Source organism: Cottoperca gobio, chromosome 4, assembly GCF_900634415.1.
Source record: "Cottoperca gobio chromosome 4, fCotGob3.1, whole genome shotgun sequence".
Lineage (NCBI taxonomy): Eukaryota > Metazoa > Chordata > Actinopteri > Perciformes > Bovichtidae > Cottoperca > Cottoperca gobio.
The window spans coordinates 20,307,327-20,326,318 of record NC_041358.1 but is presented as its reverse complement, the minus strand read 5'-3'; the positions used below and the strand labels follow the sequence as shown (position 1 = coordinate 20,326,318).

Here is an 18,992-nt window from a genome sequence, read left to right as displayed (position 1 = left end):
TTATTGACTGCAATATACTTTTGCAACAACAGAATACATATTCCATTAAATATGAAACAAGTAGTCTGTTTTTCTTACTGTTAGTTTTTAGCATTATTTAATGAGAAATTCAGGCAACATATACAAAATGTAGGAAATGTTACTAAATACAATCATTCCATGTATTCTCACATTTGCTTATCCTGACTTGTTACATACAATGATGACAGTGTTTGACCAAGATCACCATCGGGTTAGGGACGGGTATCTCAGCACAAGGTCTTAGCAGAGTTGTAGCTGTTTGAGTGATGGAAACTTTCTATTTCTGTTTCTATTAAAAGCATTTTAGGTGTTGAATCATCAAACTAAAAGATTAGTTAGACATAAAATATGACAACAGATCCATCTATTTCTTTGAATACTATATACTTTGTTCTGGTGAACTCAATGGAGGAGGAGCTGCTGCAATATAAGAAAAAGAAATTCTCAAATAATATAAAGAGAAGTAATTATAAAAGCATCTATCACATAAATGTGGAGGTTCATTTGTAAATAAATATGCACAGAAATATAAAAATAAAAATTTATTTGAATAAATCTGGTGATGAAAATAAATTGTGAATTAATTAATTAATACAAAAAGTAATGTCAAAAAAACAACCGTTTTCCAAATTAACCTGCATTTATTTGATAATTGAGGCTTTTTATTATATCACTACATTGTCAGATGGGATTTTAGTGTATTTTCTTTTATATAAATATTTTTATGGAAAATTCCTGATTCTGTTACATGGAGGTCATTGAAAAAAAAAAATACAATAATTTTATATATAATAATTTAGTTGCACGTTGCTGGGTCCAGAGTGAATATCTGTTGAATAACAAACTTAATTATTAAAGAATAAGCCACCTGAAATGGACCATTCTGCATAATGCATACTTTATTTTTTAGTATTTTCTGATGCTAATACTTATGTACTTAAGATTTTGAATGCATCACTTTTTTACATGGTGGTAATAATACTTTTACTTAAGTAAAACATCTGAGTACTTTTTCCAAGAGTGTCAAATACGTCCCAATTAAAAACAACAAAAACAAAATGACTGCTTTTAATTGCATTTATTTATTTTGTAGGGAGTAAATAGGACATCAGAAGGCAAATCACATAAAGCTTCAATAAATATGTAACTACATTCAGTTGTGATAAAAACATGTTGACTAACTTATTTTTTCCCTTTCTTCTTTGCATCTTTGCCTTTAACTGGTGCCTCTTCTTCTTCCTTTCCTGTTGCAGCTTTAATCCTCTTCTTTCCCAGGGGGGTCTTTGCATACCAGTTCTGATGATACACAAAAAAAGAAAACACAAAATGAATATACAAAAAAGCTGTTACGATCATGAAAATAAAATTTGACATATCCACTGTACTTTAAGGGCTTCTTCTTCTTCCTGAAACACAGGGTCAATCTTGGCTAATGGAGCCACAAACTCAGCAGCAGTCAGCGGTCGGTGTGCCTGCTGTTGGATGCGACGCATGGTGACAGTGCTCTGGATCACCTGGACCATGTGACCTGGCGTGTAGCCATCAGAAATCTTTGCAAGAGAACTGAGGTCCAGTGTCGTGGTTACATCACCTCCCTGCATTTTGATCAGTTGCTTCCACAAAACTGAAGGCAAACAGATTCGAAGGTCATTTTTCATACGAAAAACCCCAAAATAACTGAAATTGTTCCCCAATGTGTGACTTCTTACTGTATCGTGAGCGGTAGTCAGGTCTTGGGATGAGGATGATTTTGCTGTACATTTTACACAGTGACTTGATATCAGCACTTAGCGGGTCTTTAGTCGTTCCTACGATCAGAACACGATCCTCCCCTTTGATCAACTTAAGAGACTTGGGCAAGTCTTTCTTCAAGCGTTTGGGTTCTAACTGTAGACACGGAAACAAAATGATTTCAATCACCATGCAAACAGAGAACTGAAGCATTTAAACAACATGCTAATGCTGTTCAAACTTGAATCCTGGTCAGAAATACCTCTTTTTCTTCCTTGGGAACTTTCTTGTAGAACATCTTTTCTGCATCTTCAATCCATATTACCGAAGGTTGCAGCAATCTTGCAACCTATACGAAGATGATCATGAGAAACAGATGTTTTACTTTCTGGCTGAGCCCAAATGTAAATACCTGAGAGAGGCGCTTCCATAAAATGTCTCATGCTCCACCAAATTCAATTTGAAATATTAAACTAATAGTGCATGACACGACAACATATTTCCCTGTACACCACAAATCATATCAAAGAATTTTCACCGTTTGGATTTTTTTAGATTATTTGACTTACAATACTTAGTCATAAGATTAAGTATTACATATATAGTTTGGGTAAGGTTAATGCCACAATTTAGTAGGTGAGGAAAGGAACCTCTATCATTACAAACACACGTATCAATGGAGCTGGATATATACCAGTGTGTTACCTTAAACACCATGTGAAGCATCATGGCGAGGCCACTCTTGCCCGGGTACTTTCCTGCCGTGTTCAGAGGAGACAGATCAAACAGGTTGGCCCCCGTCTCCTGGCAGATCGCATGGACCAACATCTTTTTACCTACACCTGCCGGCCCTGCCAGGAGCATGGCCTTTATCAGAGGAGCCTTCTCATGTACCACCTGAGAGCCTGCAACAACACACATCTTATATTCAAAAACAGAAACAATGTGTTCAGTTGTGTTCATTTAAAATATGAATTAAATAACTTTCATACCTAATGGTAAAATTGCATATAGAGATAAGACCTGCCGCACGTCCGACAATGATGGCATGGGCTCGATGTCATTCTGCCTCAGTGTGGTCCCAAGGTAGCTATAGTCACCTGGGAACAAGGTGGAACAACAACGTTATTTATCTGCTCTGTGAATCATTGGGAAAACTGCAAGAAAGTTTCAAACTTTCGATCTATTTCTTTAGATTGATGTGCCGATTAGAAATTGTTCATTGTGATTATAGTGTTGTGGCAATAATAAGCCAAAAGAGGGCAGCACATCACCACTAAATATGTACCTTAACTGTCACAAAGTGCTGAATTGTGAAAGTTCTGTACTTGTTCTACACATTGATTGCAATCCTATGAAAAGCTCACATACAATTGTGATAATAATTTGAACACAAAGAGATGGCACACCAGTTTACATGAACATACAAAGTCTTACCCATGTAATCCTGCAGCCTAACATTGTTAGCCTGTTTCAACAAGCCCTGTTCCACCAGCTCCTGACACAGAGACTCAAGAGTCCTAGCAGACGTGAATAAAATGATATCATAGTTTTCTCCTGCAATTTGCATTGACCAACTTTACAATACGCAGTTCTCTAATGAAAATCATGCACTTCATAAGAAGCATCCACTGTGTGACCTCACCTGTCAGCCGTCAAATCTTTCTCCTTTTTTTTCTTTTTCCCACTCTTAGATCCTTTCTTTTTCTGTGGAGAAAAATAAACTCCATCACCACACAGCTCAAGGTAAACAATGTAAACCATATGACCAACCCTCCCACACATATGGAACACGTATTACCTTGGCATTTCCTTTGGTTTTACCACCCTTGTCTTTATCCACCGCTAGCTTCCATTCAGCCAGCTCCTGTCTCATCTGCTCATCAACCTGATGAAAGCAGAATAGACCGAGGAGTGCAACTACAGGTGGTGCTGTTATCAGTGTTACACACCAGTGACTGAGACAACTGTTGAAAGTACAGCATTGGTACCCCACTTCTTGTTGGTTTGGTTGTTTTCCTAAATTCCTAAACTGTGTTGTTTAGAATTTATTTTAATGATTTGTTTTCTGTCGTCAGCATCACCTGCACTCGAATCTCTGCCTCAATGACTTTCCTCTTGGTATCCTTGATCAGCTCCACCTCGTGCCTCTGGTTGAAGTTTCTGGTCTCATTGCGGGTTTTCCAAAAATCTTAGGATGGCAAACATTCAGTTCAGGCTTTATTTATGTGAATGAGTAACTAGCACTATATTATTACTATACACTGAGAGCTGGTGATTATCAAAAAAAACCTGAAAATTCCCATTTAAACAACAAACTGGTTTTGAAATCCTTATCTTAAGCTTTTTTATTTTATTGTATTCATTTGAAGACACAATATCAGTTTTTTATCTTGACTTCTTTTTACACATTTAAACATACCTACACAGGTTTTGTTATCCACTTCCAAGTCTGACAGAAAAGCAGAAGGTAGCATTTTCAACCCTGCTTCCTCTTCCTGCGGTTCAGAATAAAATGACATTGTTTCACTATAAGTGAAGCATTTGTTTTGCCTGAGTGAAACAGTTGACAAGGATTGGTTTGAATAAGTGAAATCCCACTTAATATATGAATCAATACAAATCAATGTAATACAGCCTGTGAGCCCTTACTTCCTCATCATCCTTCCCCTTGTCCTTTTTCCCCTTTTCCTTCTTCTCTTCCTTCCCTTTTGGTTTGTTGTTGGCTTCTTCCTCTTCCTTTGCAGCAATTTCTTCCATTAACTAAAACAATATGTGCACACCAAACATAATTCACCTTCTACAAACGACAGTAAAAAAATATGCATAAATCCTACTTTTGGTGTATTTTACCTGCTGAGGGTTCTTTACAGCAAAAATGAGGGCTGAGCCTCCGTCCTCTTCATCCGGGTAGTCTGGAAAGGATCCTGTAGTATCACTACTCAGAAAAGACAGAAGAGGAACAAAATGAGAACACAGCTATTTGATTTATTTAATGTGGAAATGCTTCATCGTAATAACAAAAAATCTTAACAAGCCTGTCTGTGTCACCTTACCGGCATTCAATGAACCATTGTCGGATCTGGTCTTTCATGGTCTTGCTTATTTCCTGACCCTCTACATCTCGTAGTTGGTTTGTGACGGCCACTAAAGACTTCTGATAGTCTTCGTAGTGCTCCTCCTGTTTAATCCGTGTGCAAGCTTCAATAGGCCTGGGCAGAGATTTCTGCGGGGCATGGCACCTGGTATTTTGGATCCATGACCTAACGTGAATATGACCAAACATACTTTATATATTAAAACACCTGCAAGCTCTCAAAAGGAATATTTAATCAAGGGAAATAATGTCAAAGTTTTAGGGGGAAAATCAGTTGAAAAAGTGGAATATTAATTCCTACTGAAGTGGAACAAGGAAATATCGCAATACAGCTTCCATAATATAGTTACTCCTTTTTAAAGTATAATTTAATCTCAAGCAAGACAAAGGGTGCCATAAGGCCTTTAAGTATACATATCATCCAGCTTTTATATTGGATTCATTAGAAATACTGGTGGCTTTGTGAAAAGTTCTGGATCAGCTAAGTTAATGGCCTGTTTAACTCACCATTCCCAGAAAAATCATTTCTTCTTCCCGAGCAATCTTTGTCCTCTTCCTCTGTATGTAGCCCCTCCACACCTGCAAATCACATTCAACAAATCTTTCAGCATGAAAGATGACAGAAAGACAGAGGCATGTATAGGAGGATGTTGATAACAGAGGACCTTCTGAATGCAGACTGTGGCAAACTCAATGGTAGCTGTTCCAGGTTCCTTGGTCCTGTACATCCAGTTCATATTTCTGCTCTCTTCATTCAACTTGGCCCTCAGGCGTCCTTGTCGGGCCCTCTCTGCCACTTGAATGATCTTAATGGCCTTCTCTTGACTCATGTCCTTGACCATTAGAGGCTGTAGGGACAGAATAATTGAACAAATGTTCTGCTTGTCATTGATTAATTAAAATATTAATGTTAGACTTTTATCCTATTTTTCCAGATACGTTTTTGTAACAAAATGAAATGAACAAATAAAGAAAAAGAAAATCAAGTCCAGGCTTTAATTAAGATGTGGCTACTTTTCAACTCACTTCTGGGCTTTCAGCAACCTCCACCATTTTAAGACTATCTGCCAGCATCGTTTTTCGTTGTTGGAGTTCTTTGGTGCGATCCATGATGAAATAGCGAGGGATGGGGATCTCAAGGTCTGCCTAGAGTGACGGCAAAGAAAATGGATGTGGAGTTATGTCATTATTGAAGGGTCATCCCAGGTAATTACAGAAATCCAATGTCATTATACTTAATCCTGAAAATTAAACTCACAGGGGTAAGCTTCAAATCATTAAGGACATCATCCATGTAGTGGTACTCTGAAAACTCTTTTTCCACCATTTCGTTCTTCAGCTCTAACACCCTCCCGATCACACCGTCAAGAATCGCCCGAATAACTCGTCTCTTCTGAGGGTGGACCACCTGGTCATAGACTGTCTCAAGCTGTCTGAAGATTTGGATGTAGCGCACAAAAAGCACGGCCAGACGCTGGAAGAACACTACTCTGTCCTTTTCTGGGCGAGGGGGCTCAACGGGCAGTTCCTCAGTTAGGAGACGGCTCAACTCTAACTGAGCATCTGCCCACAGCTCGTTGTATGTCCTGGAATAGTGTAAACAATCTGATGAGCTGAGGCTGGGAAAATGGTACCTTAATTACTGGTAGTTGTGTGATAGTCATGAAGATCATAATGCATGCAGGCTATACCTTGTTAATAGAAACATTATCAAGATATACAGTGGTGGACAAAGTAAAGTGGGTGTTTCTGGCACAACTTCACCTTCTTCTAATGTGCACAGAGAATGGACAATATCTGAAGAGGTCAAAAACTCCAGCGACACTTGTAATATGTAGAACATCAGAGCAACCGACATGTTGCAGTTTGTGGGCTTCATCGGGGTCTGCACGCATTGGTCTGACAATAAAGCTTTTCTGTTCTATATTATACTACAAGTGGTGGAAGAAGTACTCAGATGTTTTACTTGAGTTAAAATAGCAATACCTCAGTGCAAAAATAGGATTAGGATTAGTTCGGAATTATATGTTCGCAAACATAAATAGCCAAATTGCTCAGCAGTCTTGAAAGAGCTCTGTTATTGAGCCAGCTGGACTCCCATTTACTAACAACAACTGGAGAGCCAGTAGCCTTTTGCACGTGTCATTATAGTATATATATATATATATATATATATATATATATATATATATTTTTAGTGCCTGCTGCCACAAGTGAGGTCTGGAAAAACCTGTACCTTTTTTAAATTTATTATTATTAACAAATATTGCTTGCTGTCGTGTTGTGTTATTCTTAACTTAGGTTAAGCCAATTTAACATTTCCAAATTGCACGGTATGCAAGTTGTCAAAACTGTAGGCCTAAGTATTCAATTTAAATGTACTTCGAGTCACAACACTATTGTAAGTAGGCTAAGGATTATAACACGTATTGTATTTTACGTTGTATGCACAGCATTGACAGTACTACTTTGCTTAACCAAACATTGCTAGAGTTGTTTGCATGAAAACAGCTAGCTAACGTTAGCTAACGTTACGTTTGACAATCTAAAGTTAAACTACGCGGAAGCCGCTGATTTAACAGAAATAACGGGGTAGTTTACCTCTGCGACATGTCTCTGCCTCCAGGGAGAGAACAATATATGTTCAGTGTTTCTAAACAAATAAATAAGAAACGTACAGAGTTAAAAACTAAACTAATATAGCTAAAGTGCATCAAACATGAGGTCAGCTTTCCCAAGTTGACATAGTGCTTGCTCCGTCTCTATGGTAACAGTCATTCCGGAGGCGGAAACTGATCATGTGATAATAAGTAGTAGCAATAATAATAATAATAATAATAATAATAATGAAACTTTTGGGTTTTTCCCTACTTATTTTATTGAAAGAAATCACTAATGCACAGAAAATTGGGTAATATTAGACAAACAGCTTCTTTTTACCTCTTTTAAACTCTGTGAGCAACAAGTGAGACACCGTGACGTCATTCCTTTGGATTCACAGACTCAGTAAAGATGAGTTTTTCTTCTCATATAGGTTACTAACGATTCTGTAATGGTTTGCATGCAATGTGTAAATGCGGTAGATAGCCAGTTCCAAATGACATCTCGACAGATATATTATAAAGGAAACTATAGTCTATTAAATTCCGACTGTAGGCTAAATGACAGAACATGAAACAATTTGCATGCACTAAATAATTATTGCATTCATTTATTTTGGTTTATGTAAAGGTCGGACTTTTAATTCAGACAGCTGAGCCAGCATTAACTTGTTAGACACGCTTTCAAATGCATTTTAAATGTACCCTGGAATTTCATATTTTTAAAAAGCTCTATCACAATTATAGATTTCTACTCATTGAAGGAAAACTGCCGGATGTCGGCTACTGGAGGCACATTCTCTGCCGCGCTTAGGCGGTCACAAGACTTGGACATCGGTGAGCAAAAACATCGACACGCTGACAGGTCAGCTAGAAGCTTACAGGCCCACAGATTCTTCTCTTCTCTGCATCCAACATCCAACAAGTTAGTCCTTTGGAAAACTACTTTTCTGCGCGCTGCCGCGCCACCGTCTTTTTCGTTTATTTTTTCAATGGAATATTCAATGGGGCTCTTTTTTAGATGTTAAATCATTACTCTCTCTGTAAAAGGTCATTTTTATTTGGAGCTGAATAAACCTGCAAAACTACAACTAGGGATGTTTTGGTGCGTAAAGGAGGGGTGCATGCCAAAGTGAGCGAATGCCACTGGAAGAAATTGCACCAAAGATGCCAACATTGCTTTACCACCCACACGAAATCGATTGTATTACCTTCAGGAAGGTGGCTCCTCGTATAAATAGGGACGCGTTATTTCAAGAAAGACGCTGGTGAGCACAATCTGCCGGCTGTACTCTCTCTTCTATCCGTACCAGAGACAACGCCTGGAAGGATTTGCTGAAGACAACTGTGTCCACTCTCCAGGACATAACCAACCTTAACTCCTAAACTAGTAAGTCTAAAGTTAGATTGACCATATTTGTTTTACCCTTTACTGCTGCGTAAAGTGGATTGCACCAGGCAATTGCTGGTGATTTATTCCACTTTTAGAGGCTATGTATGTTACCTCTAACGTACGTCTTTTTAGTAATTTTGGGAATGTGAGGGATCTCAAATGGAAAGCAGTCCTGATATGTCTGTTGGGGTTAATGCAAAGTGTACAGTTGTCTTTATGTTTTTTTTTATAATTAAATAGACTGAATAGAAACCATGTGTAACAAAACTTATTTACTCATGTTTTCAGACAGTGAAGTCATGCAGGTGGAGAGGAAATGGCACATTCTGTTGACTATCTTCTTTCTGCTCATCACCTCGGGCCAGTGTATGGACAGCAAGGACGTCAAGCAGAAAGAAAGAAGGACCCTGTTGGATCTAATCTTACAGGTTATCAGAGACAGCCAGCAACGGGACAAACTCATCTCCAGACGCTGTAGCAGTGGACTCTTCACTTCAGCCCAAGACATGAAGTCCTCCTCCCGTGAAAAGCCTTTCTATGTTCCTAGGCTGGATAACAGTAGACTCATAGGTAAGCTGATAAGATTTATTTTTAGGTCCTGATCAAAATATAATCCCCATTTTACTGTGGAAGACAGCTGTCATTGGTTTGGTCTGTGCTGTTCACCTTATGTAGGAGCCTTATTTAGTTTGGCTGACTTGGTTTATGCATGTTAAGTCAAGATATATGGAACAGAAAAAGGTTTGCCTGTTCCTAAATTGTATTTGGCAAGAAAAGTCTTCAAATAAATGGTACATTGTCCAGATTTTTCTGTCCTTCAAATGTCCAACTCGTGGTTATATAATGCAAGTAATAAAGGCATGCCTAATCTGTGCAGGAAAAAAGGGCTATGTCACATTCATCATGCTTGGTGTTCTTATTTCTGAGAGGTACCTTTCCAACTCTATCTTGGACACATTGCTCCCTCATTCAAACTGTGATTGATTGATGGACGGAGACGTGGATAGGTACTAGGTGCTCATGTAGGAGGAGCATCGTTGCACCAAATTTGTGAATGATTAATTCAGTGTGATTCATTGTGGAATCTTAAACATGAATGATGACCACCCACGCGCACTCACACACAAACACACTGTGACGTCCCAGTAAGCATCTCCAATCGCAAGCGTCTCCGCAAGACATATCACGGCAGAGAGACAAGACTAGCTGTCGCTGAGTCACATTCATGTAATTTACAGCGCTGTATCAAAGTCACTTCTTTTGAATGTGAGGGTACTTTAGAGCAATCCAGTCCAAGGTACGGATTTGCGCTTCTATATATTGCCTTAATAAATTGACCTCAATATTATTATTGCTAAAATTGATCCTTGTCCAATTCTCCTGACCTAACTGGTTGTTGAGCCGAGTCTGACAAGTGGGAATAAGCTTGGTGCAGCTCAGCCTTTATTGGCTTAAATAAAGCATTATGTCTGCACTGGAATAAAGCCATTTATGTTCATCTTTGATACATACCTCTTCAATTATCTGAGATCCAAGACAGAAGCTTGGCCCAAATCAGACTGTAATATGGAAAAGTACCAAGTATTGTAACTGTTTATATGGCTGCAACGGACAACGTTATGTTTGGGATGTAGTCTTGGATCGGTATGTTCAATCAGAGTTTATTAGAGCTAAAGTGAACATAATGTGTTGTTTATCTGCAATATCAGATTTTCTCTTCCATCACTGTCAATTAGATCATGTTTTTGAGATGTTGCGCAGGCAAAGCTCAAAGTCTCGGCCCCAGCTTAAGCAATTGGAAACGTACCTTTCTCAGACCACTGACTAGATGGAATTTATCTTTTGAGGATATTAAAAGCTGCATATTAGCAACTGGTGCATGTTCATTTCCAAAAGATCCTTGGTCATGCAAGGATAGATGTTTTGAACACAATGAGGGGGAAGGAAAAACATCTGTAAACCCATTGGTGTGTTCACCCTGTAGTTGGCTTTGTGTGTTACTCAGAAGCCAGAGCTGCGTCTTCAGAATGACAGCTGTATGGTAGGACAGAGAATAATAGGGAACTGTTTATTTTACAATTGGTTTTATCTGTTACGGTTTCACTTGTAGGCACACTACAAAGGCTTTAGACTGTCAAGCTTTAGGCTTCGTGCTTTATTCTATTCCATTTTATATGTCCATAGAAGAGTACATTATATAGGTGTGTTTATTCTTTTCTTTTGGTTTAGTTTGTTTTTTTATATCTGGAGTTTTAATGTATTTCAAATGAACTCCTGTGCTGGTTTTTTTAAATTGGCTAAAATGTTTTATCTTTCATCCTCCTCCAACAGTTACAGCATTACTTGGGTCTGGGGGCTAATGTAATGTTAGCAGAGTAACTACTTGCATAGACTTATTCTGATGAGCATTAAACGCCCATAAAATAATCTCTTTAGCCTGTTAGAGCGGACAATGTGGAGATTGAGTAGAAAGGGGGGGGGGGGGGGACCAGAAATATTACATTTGCTGCATTACTGATGAACAAGATCTACAAAGAATAATGTTCATTTAGAATCATGCGTAGAAATGATGTTTATATACGATGCAGGGAGTGCTGTAAAATCACTTTTAAGGATATTAATCATGAAAAATTGTGCAGCGTCATGTTAAACCGATCTTTTGATCCTAAAGTGGAGATATTTCCTCCATCATACAATGATATATGCAGGGGACGGTGACTTTGACAGTTACAATCATATTCATCATGATTACTGTGCGTAACTTTCTTAAAGTTCTCAGTTGTTGTAAAATGATTGTTGATTGACAACCTAACAGTGATTTTCTTTTCCAGAAATTGTTCCTAGAGATGTAAACATGAAAGGCAAATTCATTCAGCATTTCACAGGTAAGAAAATCACCATTGAAAAACAACATATTGAGCGCAAAGTTTCAGCCTCGATTGCATTTCGCTGAGATCCTTTCCAGACATTGCAAAACTATTTTATCTGGCAAACATCTATCCGAGAATAGTTGGTATGTTTCCGATGCAATCTTCAGCTGGAATTTCTTACTTTTGCCCCTTTGAGAAAACAATTCCTGTAAGACAACGTACAGTAAGTCTTGGAAGCTTCATGAACACTGGCACTCCTGTGGGTCAGAAGAGGGTTGCTTGGCTTAGCTATAGGGCAGTAGTGCAGAGAAACAGCACATGGTCTAAAGCCGACAGAATTAAGTTGAAGGCAGTGCAAGGTTAAGCTGATTATTTGTCTCAGGACCTCTGAGTAGACTTCATTATTGGTGTGAAAATCTGAAAGTTTAAATGTTGGTTCAGTTACTCTTAGAGGTCATTATATTTGAAGACTCAAGTCCTCTGTTCACTGAATCCAGTTCAACCCTGACTCCTTAACCATTCCTGTCATTGTGTAATGTTCACTTTCACTTTGTCTTTTTTTTAATGTTGATTCCTTAAATTCACTTCACTTTGGTTATACAGTACTGGCAAAATAGATAAAGAGGAAATAATAACATTTTAACTTTGCCTGATGAGACCTTTTCTATTAAGCAGGACCAGTCAAGTTCTCGTCGGAGTGCAGAACACACTTTCATAGACTTTATCACAACACAAGGGATTGCTCAACACCAGCATGTATGTATGCGTTTTTTCTTCTCATGTTTCTCTTTTTATAATGCGCTCCCAGAGCAAATGTGTGTTTGTTTTTTTTAAATGATTCGTACTGTGAGTGGTCCCCATATGATTTTCTTTTTGTTGCAATATTTGGAACAGTTTTTTGATATTTCTTTATTGGTGGGGGGTTCTTTTCTTTCTTTTTTTGTGCTCTTCTTCCTGGTTTTAAATGGGTTGAAAATGTCACATACTTAGACACACCAATCAGGATTTAACAATATTTCAATAAAGATCTGATCACAGTTGGTAGGCTGTTATCTGATCAAACCACACCCACACAGTCCAGATGGAGCAGATTAGCTGAGTTTCTGAGTGCTTAACTGATAACTGGTAAATTAGGATGTTTCTTTCCTAACTTTGATTGTTGCATATTTAGTCATGAATACTTAAAACTACAGAGAAATACATACGTTTTTACAGGCTGCTTTTCAATCATGGAAAAGCATTACTTTCTTTATTATGTTTTTAATTGTATTTACATTATATGGATCTATGATAAAATGATTTACATATAGAGCAGAGGTTCCCAACCGTTTTAGCGTATGACCCTTTGAAGCAAAACAATATCTATTTCTGACCCCTTGGCTTTGTAACAAGTTGCATATTGCTGTGATTTGCAAACATTTCAACCAATTAGCGATGTCCCCTTTACCATGCGAACCCTTGGAGGGTTACGAACCCCGGGGTTGGGAACCGCTGATGGAGACTCACCCAGAGCTATAACCACAGTTTTCAAACTGATGTAGCAATCCTTCTTTCTGGGATGGTAAAACATCTGGGAATTAAGGAGATGACGTCAAGCAAACATCAAAGAATGATCGCAGACAATGCTCCCTTGTGAGGGATGGATATCTGTTTAGTCACACTTGTCTTAATTGTGGACAGAGTGAATTTGAGAAAAGAGCTCATTTTTTTGAGCTACCTTTTTGCATTTGTGATGCAGTCAAGTAAGCATCAAGTCAGATCTAAAGCAACGGATAAATGTCCTGTTGTGATATACAGTCAGGTAGCTTAGCTTAAGCCAGACACGGGGACATTGTGGATACAATCAGGATCCATTTGTCTGTCTGTTGGACTAGAATGAGAGCATTGTTAAATACATGGTTAATTTCTCATGCTAATGTTACTGATTATGATATTAGAGAACAAGTGATTGTGTGCTTTACATGCAGGGCTGTTAAATGAACAACTTGAAATGTATATTGCAACACTTCTGACGTCAGTACTGCGTCATACTGTACGTCTTTTTCATTGGTATGAACATTTCTCTCACTTTGATTAACACTATCATGTTTTGAGTACTAGTTAGTGCATTATTTTTTAAACATCAGAGTTACAATACCGGACCTGTATCCTGTATGAATTTCAGACTTTTAAAGATTGTTTTTCTATCATTTTGCTTCCAATTTTTAAGAATCCAGCTATTGAGAGGGACATTTTATTTTGGTGTTTAAATACAAGGTGGTATGATGTTAACGTGTGTGTGGCTTTTTTCCTATTGTCTTTTTTTTCAGATTACAAAAGATGTGCAAGATTGCTAACACGATTAGCAATGAGTCCGCTCTGCATGCAATCGTAGATATTGCATGTGAGTAAAACATTTGTTCTCTTCTTGGGTGGGGTTCAGTTCACTCTGATTCCTTGTCAACATCCTCTAATGTGTCAAAGTAAAAATAATCAATTAAGATAGACACATTTATTTTTTTGTATATACATTTATATATTTCTAAGACATGGAGGAAGATGTGCAACTGAAGAAAAACAGACGCTCACATGGTCTGTGGTGCATCTGTAATTTGTAGTCTTTGAGGATACAGAATTTCTTGCTGTTGGAAAATTTGATAAACGTTCCTGTCAGGAAGAGCCTCTTATGTATTTAATTAGAATTGAACCTTAATTTAAATGCTGCCTGGCGGGAGTTGTATATGACATGAAAAGTAAAGTTTTTCGTCCTTGCCCCATGAGATTAAAACGAAACATTTTATAAAAAGTAATGCACAATCTGAGGGTAAATAAAGACAAGTAGAACTACATGAACAGGAAGAGATCAGGGTGGTTTTCTTATGAGGGTAAGACTTAATAATAATAACCATTAATAATTGCTAAATTGATAGTTAATTAAAATGTAATTAATACTGGGTTTTTTTACAGTTAACAAACAATGAAATGATAATTGATAATATCTTTAAATTTTTTAATCTTTTCTTTGTATGATATGAAACAATTTGTTTATTAGTGATTGTATCATACCCGATAAGAGACGATGCATTCTGATTACATTAGTAAACTATTTATTAATAGTTTATTATTGCACGCATTATAGCTTTATTTAGTATTTGTTAATTATTATAAGAAATAGTTTGTAAAACATCTTTGAACATTACATAGATAGATGGACCAGTCTATGAACTATCTATCTAAATAATGTTCAAAGATGCTTTGCAAAGTATTATACAAGATATTATAATCAACAGTTGCAACTTTATAATAGCATCTAAATAATATTTATAGATTGTTTACAAACCAATTATTAACCTTTAACAACGTGTTGTAAATATCTGCTGCATCTATCTATGTAAAGTCTGTAAATGTTTTATAAAAGATGTCTTAAAGATTTACAGATCTTTTAGTAATCATTAGCAAAAACTTAATATAGTATATATTAAAATGGTATAATGTGTGCAACTATAAACTGTTATAATAAAAAAGAAATCATAGTTTAATTGCATTTCTTTGATGGTTTATAGTTAAATAACTATTTACTAAAGTTTAATTAACTATCAATTTACCAGGTCAACTGTTCTTTCCAAAAACATTTCTACATGCTTCTCCCTAAACCTAAACATAGCCAAGAGACGAAGGTAGGACTCAGACTATCGTCAGTGCAGTCGTTTCGGACGTATTCACAGTCCTCCCTTTGTTAAGGTGATCTTCGATGACAGCAGGTCTGATGCGTTCATTGCTGTCTAGTCCTAAATCCAGCATTTGTAAAAGCGTATGCTCTCTGTGAACTCAGTAAGGTCGAGCTGGTGAGCGATTACCGCGAGACAGTTCATCTACACAAGTAGCCATTTGAGTTTTCCGTGGTATAGGTCTTCTGGTGATTATAAAAATGGAAGATTCTGACACATTCTCAGGTATTCAGTTTCGCAAGTGAATCAGATAATACGATCTTGTCTGCACTGTTCTGAGAAATCTGACAAATGTATATCACAATCGAGGGGCTTTTTGAAGGTGTATTAAGTGATTCATTATTTCATTATTTAGTCATCCTGAATGAACTAAGACATCACATCTTTACATCTCAGCCTAAGACATAACATCGAGGAATTCCAGTAATGGCTGGCCATTAATGACCCTCTTTAGAAACTGACAACACGACTCCCTTAGAAAGGCAGAGATGTAAAGATGTGTCTTCGCCAATACTGGACAGAAGAATTTTCAACCTAAAATACAGCTTCAGAGCAGAAACTGAAGATGTTTAACTTTAATCTAAGTTTTCTTTTCTTGTTTGATTTCAGGTCCCAAAAGAATTGGAAGAGGGATCAATGTGTTGCCAAGGAAGTGCCTTCAAATCCACAGCAGTCATATGAACATTGTTGTGCTTATAGTGTTTCCTTTTAGTTTTTTGTTCTTGTTGTCATTATTGAAAAGGCTGATGGACATTGTTGGTTTTTGACTGGATGTGCTTTTTATTTTTAATGTACCTGTATGTACCATATATTTGTAAGGACACATTAATTTAATATTAAATAAACATATTTATTGAAATGGTATGTATATAATAATTTCACAGATTATTGTGGTTATAAAAGTTATATCTGATGGAGAGGAAGCTTTTCTGTTTCCCTCCTTTATATATGAATTCCTTTTCCACTATTATGCCGATATTATATTCTCAAAAATGGTCTGAAAGATTTGTCATGCTCGTTCCTCGTCTTCATTACATTTTATTTGGCACTTGAGTGATTGCTGACAATGAGAACATGTGGAATGACATCAGTGGGGATTATGCACTGCAGTATTGAACAATAAAGAATATTGAAGCACAGCATATTTTGCTATTATTGGAGATGAAGGGAATCAGAGTAACTGTGTGTGTGGTCCTTTAACGACGGCCTACCATTTATCACCAAACTCAACTCTGTGTCATTGTTGTAAACATTTGAAAAACACTGAACACAACTGGCTTTCATTACAAACCTGCTGCAGTGGGAATTACTATTTTACTTTCTTTCTGGCTCAAACATTTATTTTTCAGCGCCTTACTGATGCAGTCTTCTCTGTCCCGCTCCTCTGAGCAGGTGTTGTCATGGCTGATTTCCCTCTAACTATAGTTTTTTTGGCAAGAGTTCAGGCAGTCAATCGTAGCTGTCAGATATCATGGAACTCAGCAGGATGTTAAGCAATTCAAGCTTAAAAGAACCAAATATACAGCACTTTGGATACGATCAGCCACAGCTTAGAGAACTCCTTGAGTAATCACATGTGCAAGGCATTTTAAACATTTGAAGTTTTCAACTGAGATTCAATTGTGGAAAATACATTTCAATGTAAGTCAATCATCACAGTTTTACCTCCTTCTTCACAGCGTCTTTTTGTCTTTTACCAAACTTGTGTCAAAATTAAGTGTATTTTACAGTTGACAAATTCAGATTAGAAGGCATAACTATTTCAAGCAAACCTGTTCCAGATTATCATAATCCAATGACTGAAGTGTGCCTGGTTTATCAGACCTCCAGCCTCTTATTAAATGTCTGAAATCATATATGCTGCGAACATAATTTCCAATTTGTGTCAGCAAACAATATGTATGAGATTTTTAAGAGATTAAAACTCACTTTCGGACTTTCCAATAGTGGGTAAATGCATCGGAGCGGCCATTTAATGTATCTCTTGATCATTGTTTATTTCTGCAGGGAGTTTAAATGATTTTCTCTTACAGTCAGAGGGTGCTTTAAAGTCCTGACAAAATAAACAGGATCCAACATTCTTCTTCTTGTCAGCTTGTATCATCTTGCGCTGAGATAAGTGCCTGGGGAATAGTCACAGTGATTGTTTTTAGGATAGTGAAATAAATATTGAGTCATGTACAAATGATGCTGCAAGACTAGGTTCTGAAGGAAACATCCAAAGATTACAACAGCTCAGTTCTCACGCCAGCAAGTCTCTACAGACTTTGGATCGTGCATTATTCAACACAGTTTGGCTTATGGTTAGATCATTAAAAAGCATTCAGGGGAAGCAGTCAGTGCAAAAGGTTGTGAACTGAAATATTACATAAAACAAATCTTGTTTTCTTTATATCTGCAAATCTCAATCCATGTGGCGTTAACAACTTTATGTGAGATGGCCTTGTTCTGAAGGGCCATAAAATATGCGATTGGCTCTCTGCCACAAATCACAGCTTCCTCGGGAACAGAAGAGTCCATCTTAAAAATGTATGCTCCATCGAAATCCTTAATATTGCAAAAACAAGTACTTATTTGAAATATTGTGTCGCGATGACCTCGAACAATTAATGGAAACGGGTGATGTTTTCTGCTCAAGCTATAAAAGGATTAGGAGGCTAAAAATACAACTTGCACCACACGGAGCTGCACTGGGGATCCCTTTCCCTCCAGGTGGGCAGGGCAGGGACACCAGATCCTAATCTGAGGAGGATATCACTTATCTGGAGACAAACAGCATAGATTAGGAGAGGAGACAGAAGACGCTTTGGGGACAGCATGTGGGAGGGCTCTAACACAATTACACACAAGCACCAAATCCCTCCTCTGATACCTCCGAGAAATGCTGGGGCGATAAATAATAAGTAGAGACCAAAGCCGGGCCATTTGTTTCCTGTCAGACTGCACCCAGATGCGCCCAAGCTCAGCAGCAGAGAAGACCCACCTCAATGATTTAACCACAAGCTAGTCACCTCAAACTGCACTGTTGTTTGAAACAGATTGTTTAAGAGACAGAGTTACAAATGAGCTTTTAAATCCCTTATTCCGTACGAGGAAGCTATGATTTTGGACTGTCAGTAACACTAGTCTTGTGGCAGACTTTCGATATTTTTGATACACATCCCCTGAGTGAAACCAGCTCTATCAAGTAAATGGATTGTCCTGATCCTTGCTTTAATTAATTAAAAATCACACACACTTTTGTATTGTCATTAGCCCTTTGGCACTTTCTAAAATATCACGCGGCAACTATTCAAAGAAGAGTATGCCAACTAGCACCCTAATACCTAAGCATGGCTCCTTGTGACGTATTTTAGAGTCTCCTCATCCGCAGAAAATTCTTGTGGCAAAAGTAAACACTTTAATCCAATTTCTTAGATCCCAAAGCCTCATTCAAGCAAGACACCTTATTTATAGTGATTGCAGTAGCCTTGATGGCTGTAGAGGGCTCATTGATTCACTTCATGTCTCATGATTAATTCATGGCTCTTTCTATGTCTTATGTCGAATGCATAAATCCCTACATGAGTCACC

At 37.5% G+C, this 18,992-nt stretch overlaps 2 protein-coding genes across 2 annotated transcripts; one reads left to right on the top strand and one right to left on the bottom strand.

Annotated features, from left to right (window-relative positions):
* Nucleotides 1–854: 854 nt before the first annotated feature.
* LOC115007052 (dynein regulatory complex protein 11) lies at nt 855–7,608 on the bottom strand. Its single transcript, XM_029429728.1, is given in 20 exon segments — nt 855–1,317; nt 1,407–1,645; nt 1,731–1,908; nt 2,015–2,101; nt 2,458–2,657; nt 2,745–2,852; nt 3,190–3,272; nt 3,398–3,459; nt 3,554–3,640; nt 3,837–3,943; nt 4,175–4,250; nt 4,405–4,515; nt 4,606–4,690; nt 4,809–4,957; nt 4,959–5,015; nt 5,357–5,428; nt 5,515–5,697; nt 5,876–5,995; nt 6,108–6,435; nt 7,451–7,608. Coding segments are annotated over 20 exon segments (2,559 nt in total). The 5' UTR covers nt 7,564–7,608; the 3' UTR covers nt 855–1,203.
* A 589-nt stretch (nt 7,609–8,197) lies between these two features.
* alkal1 (ALK and LTK ligand 1) lies at nt 8,198–16,548 on the top strand. The gene is made up of 6 exons (XM_029430152.1): nt 8,198–8,839; nt 9,131–9,412; nt 11,674–11,727; nt 12,385–12,468; nt 14,022–14,095; nt 16,029–16,548. Exons 2-5 carry the CDS (start codon nt 9,142–9,144, stop codon nt 14,084–14,086), a joined length of 474 nt encoding a protein of 157 aa, XP_029286012.1. The 5' UTR covers nt 8,198–8,839; nt 9,131–9,141; the 3' UTR covers nt 14,087–14,095; nt 16,029–16,548.
* Nucleotides 16,549–18,992: the final 2,444 nt, after the last annotated feature.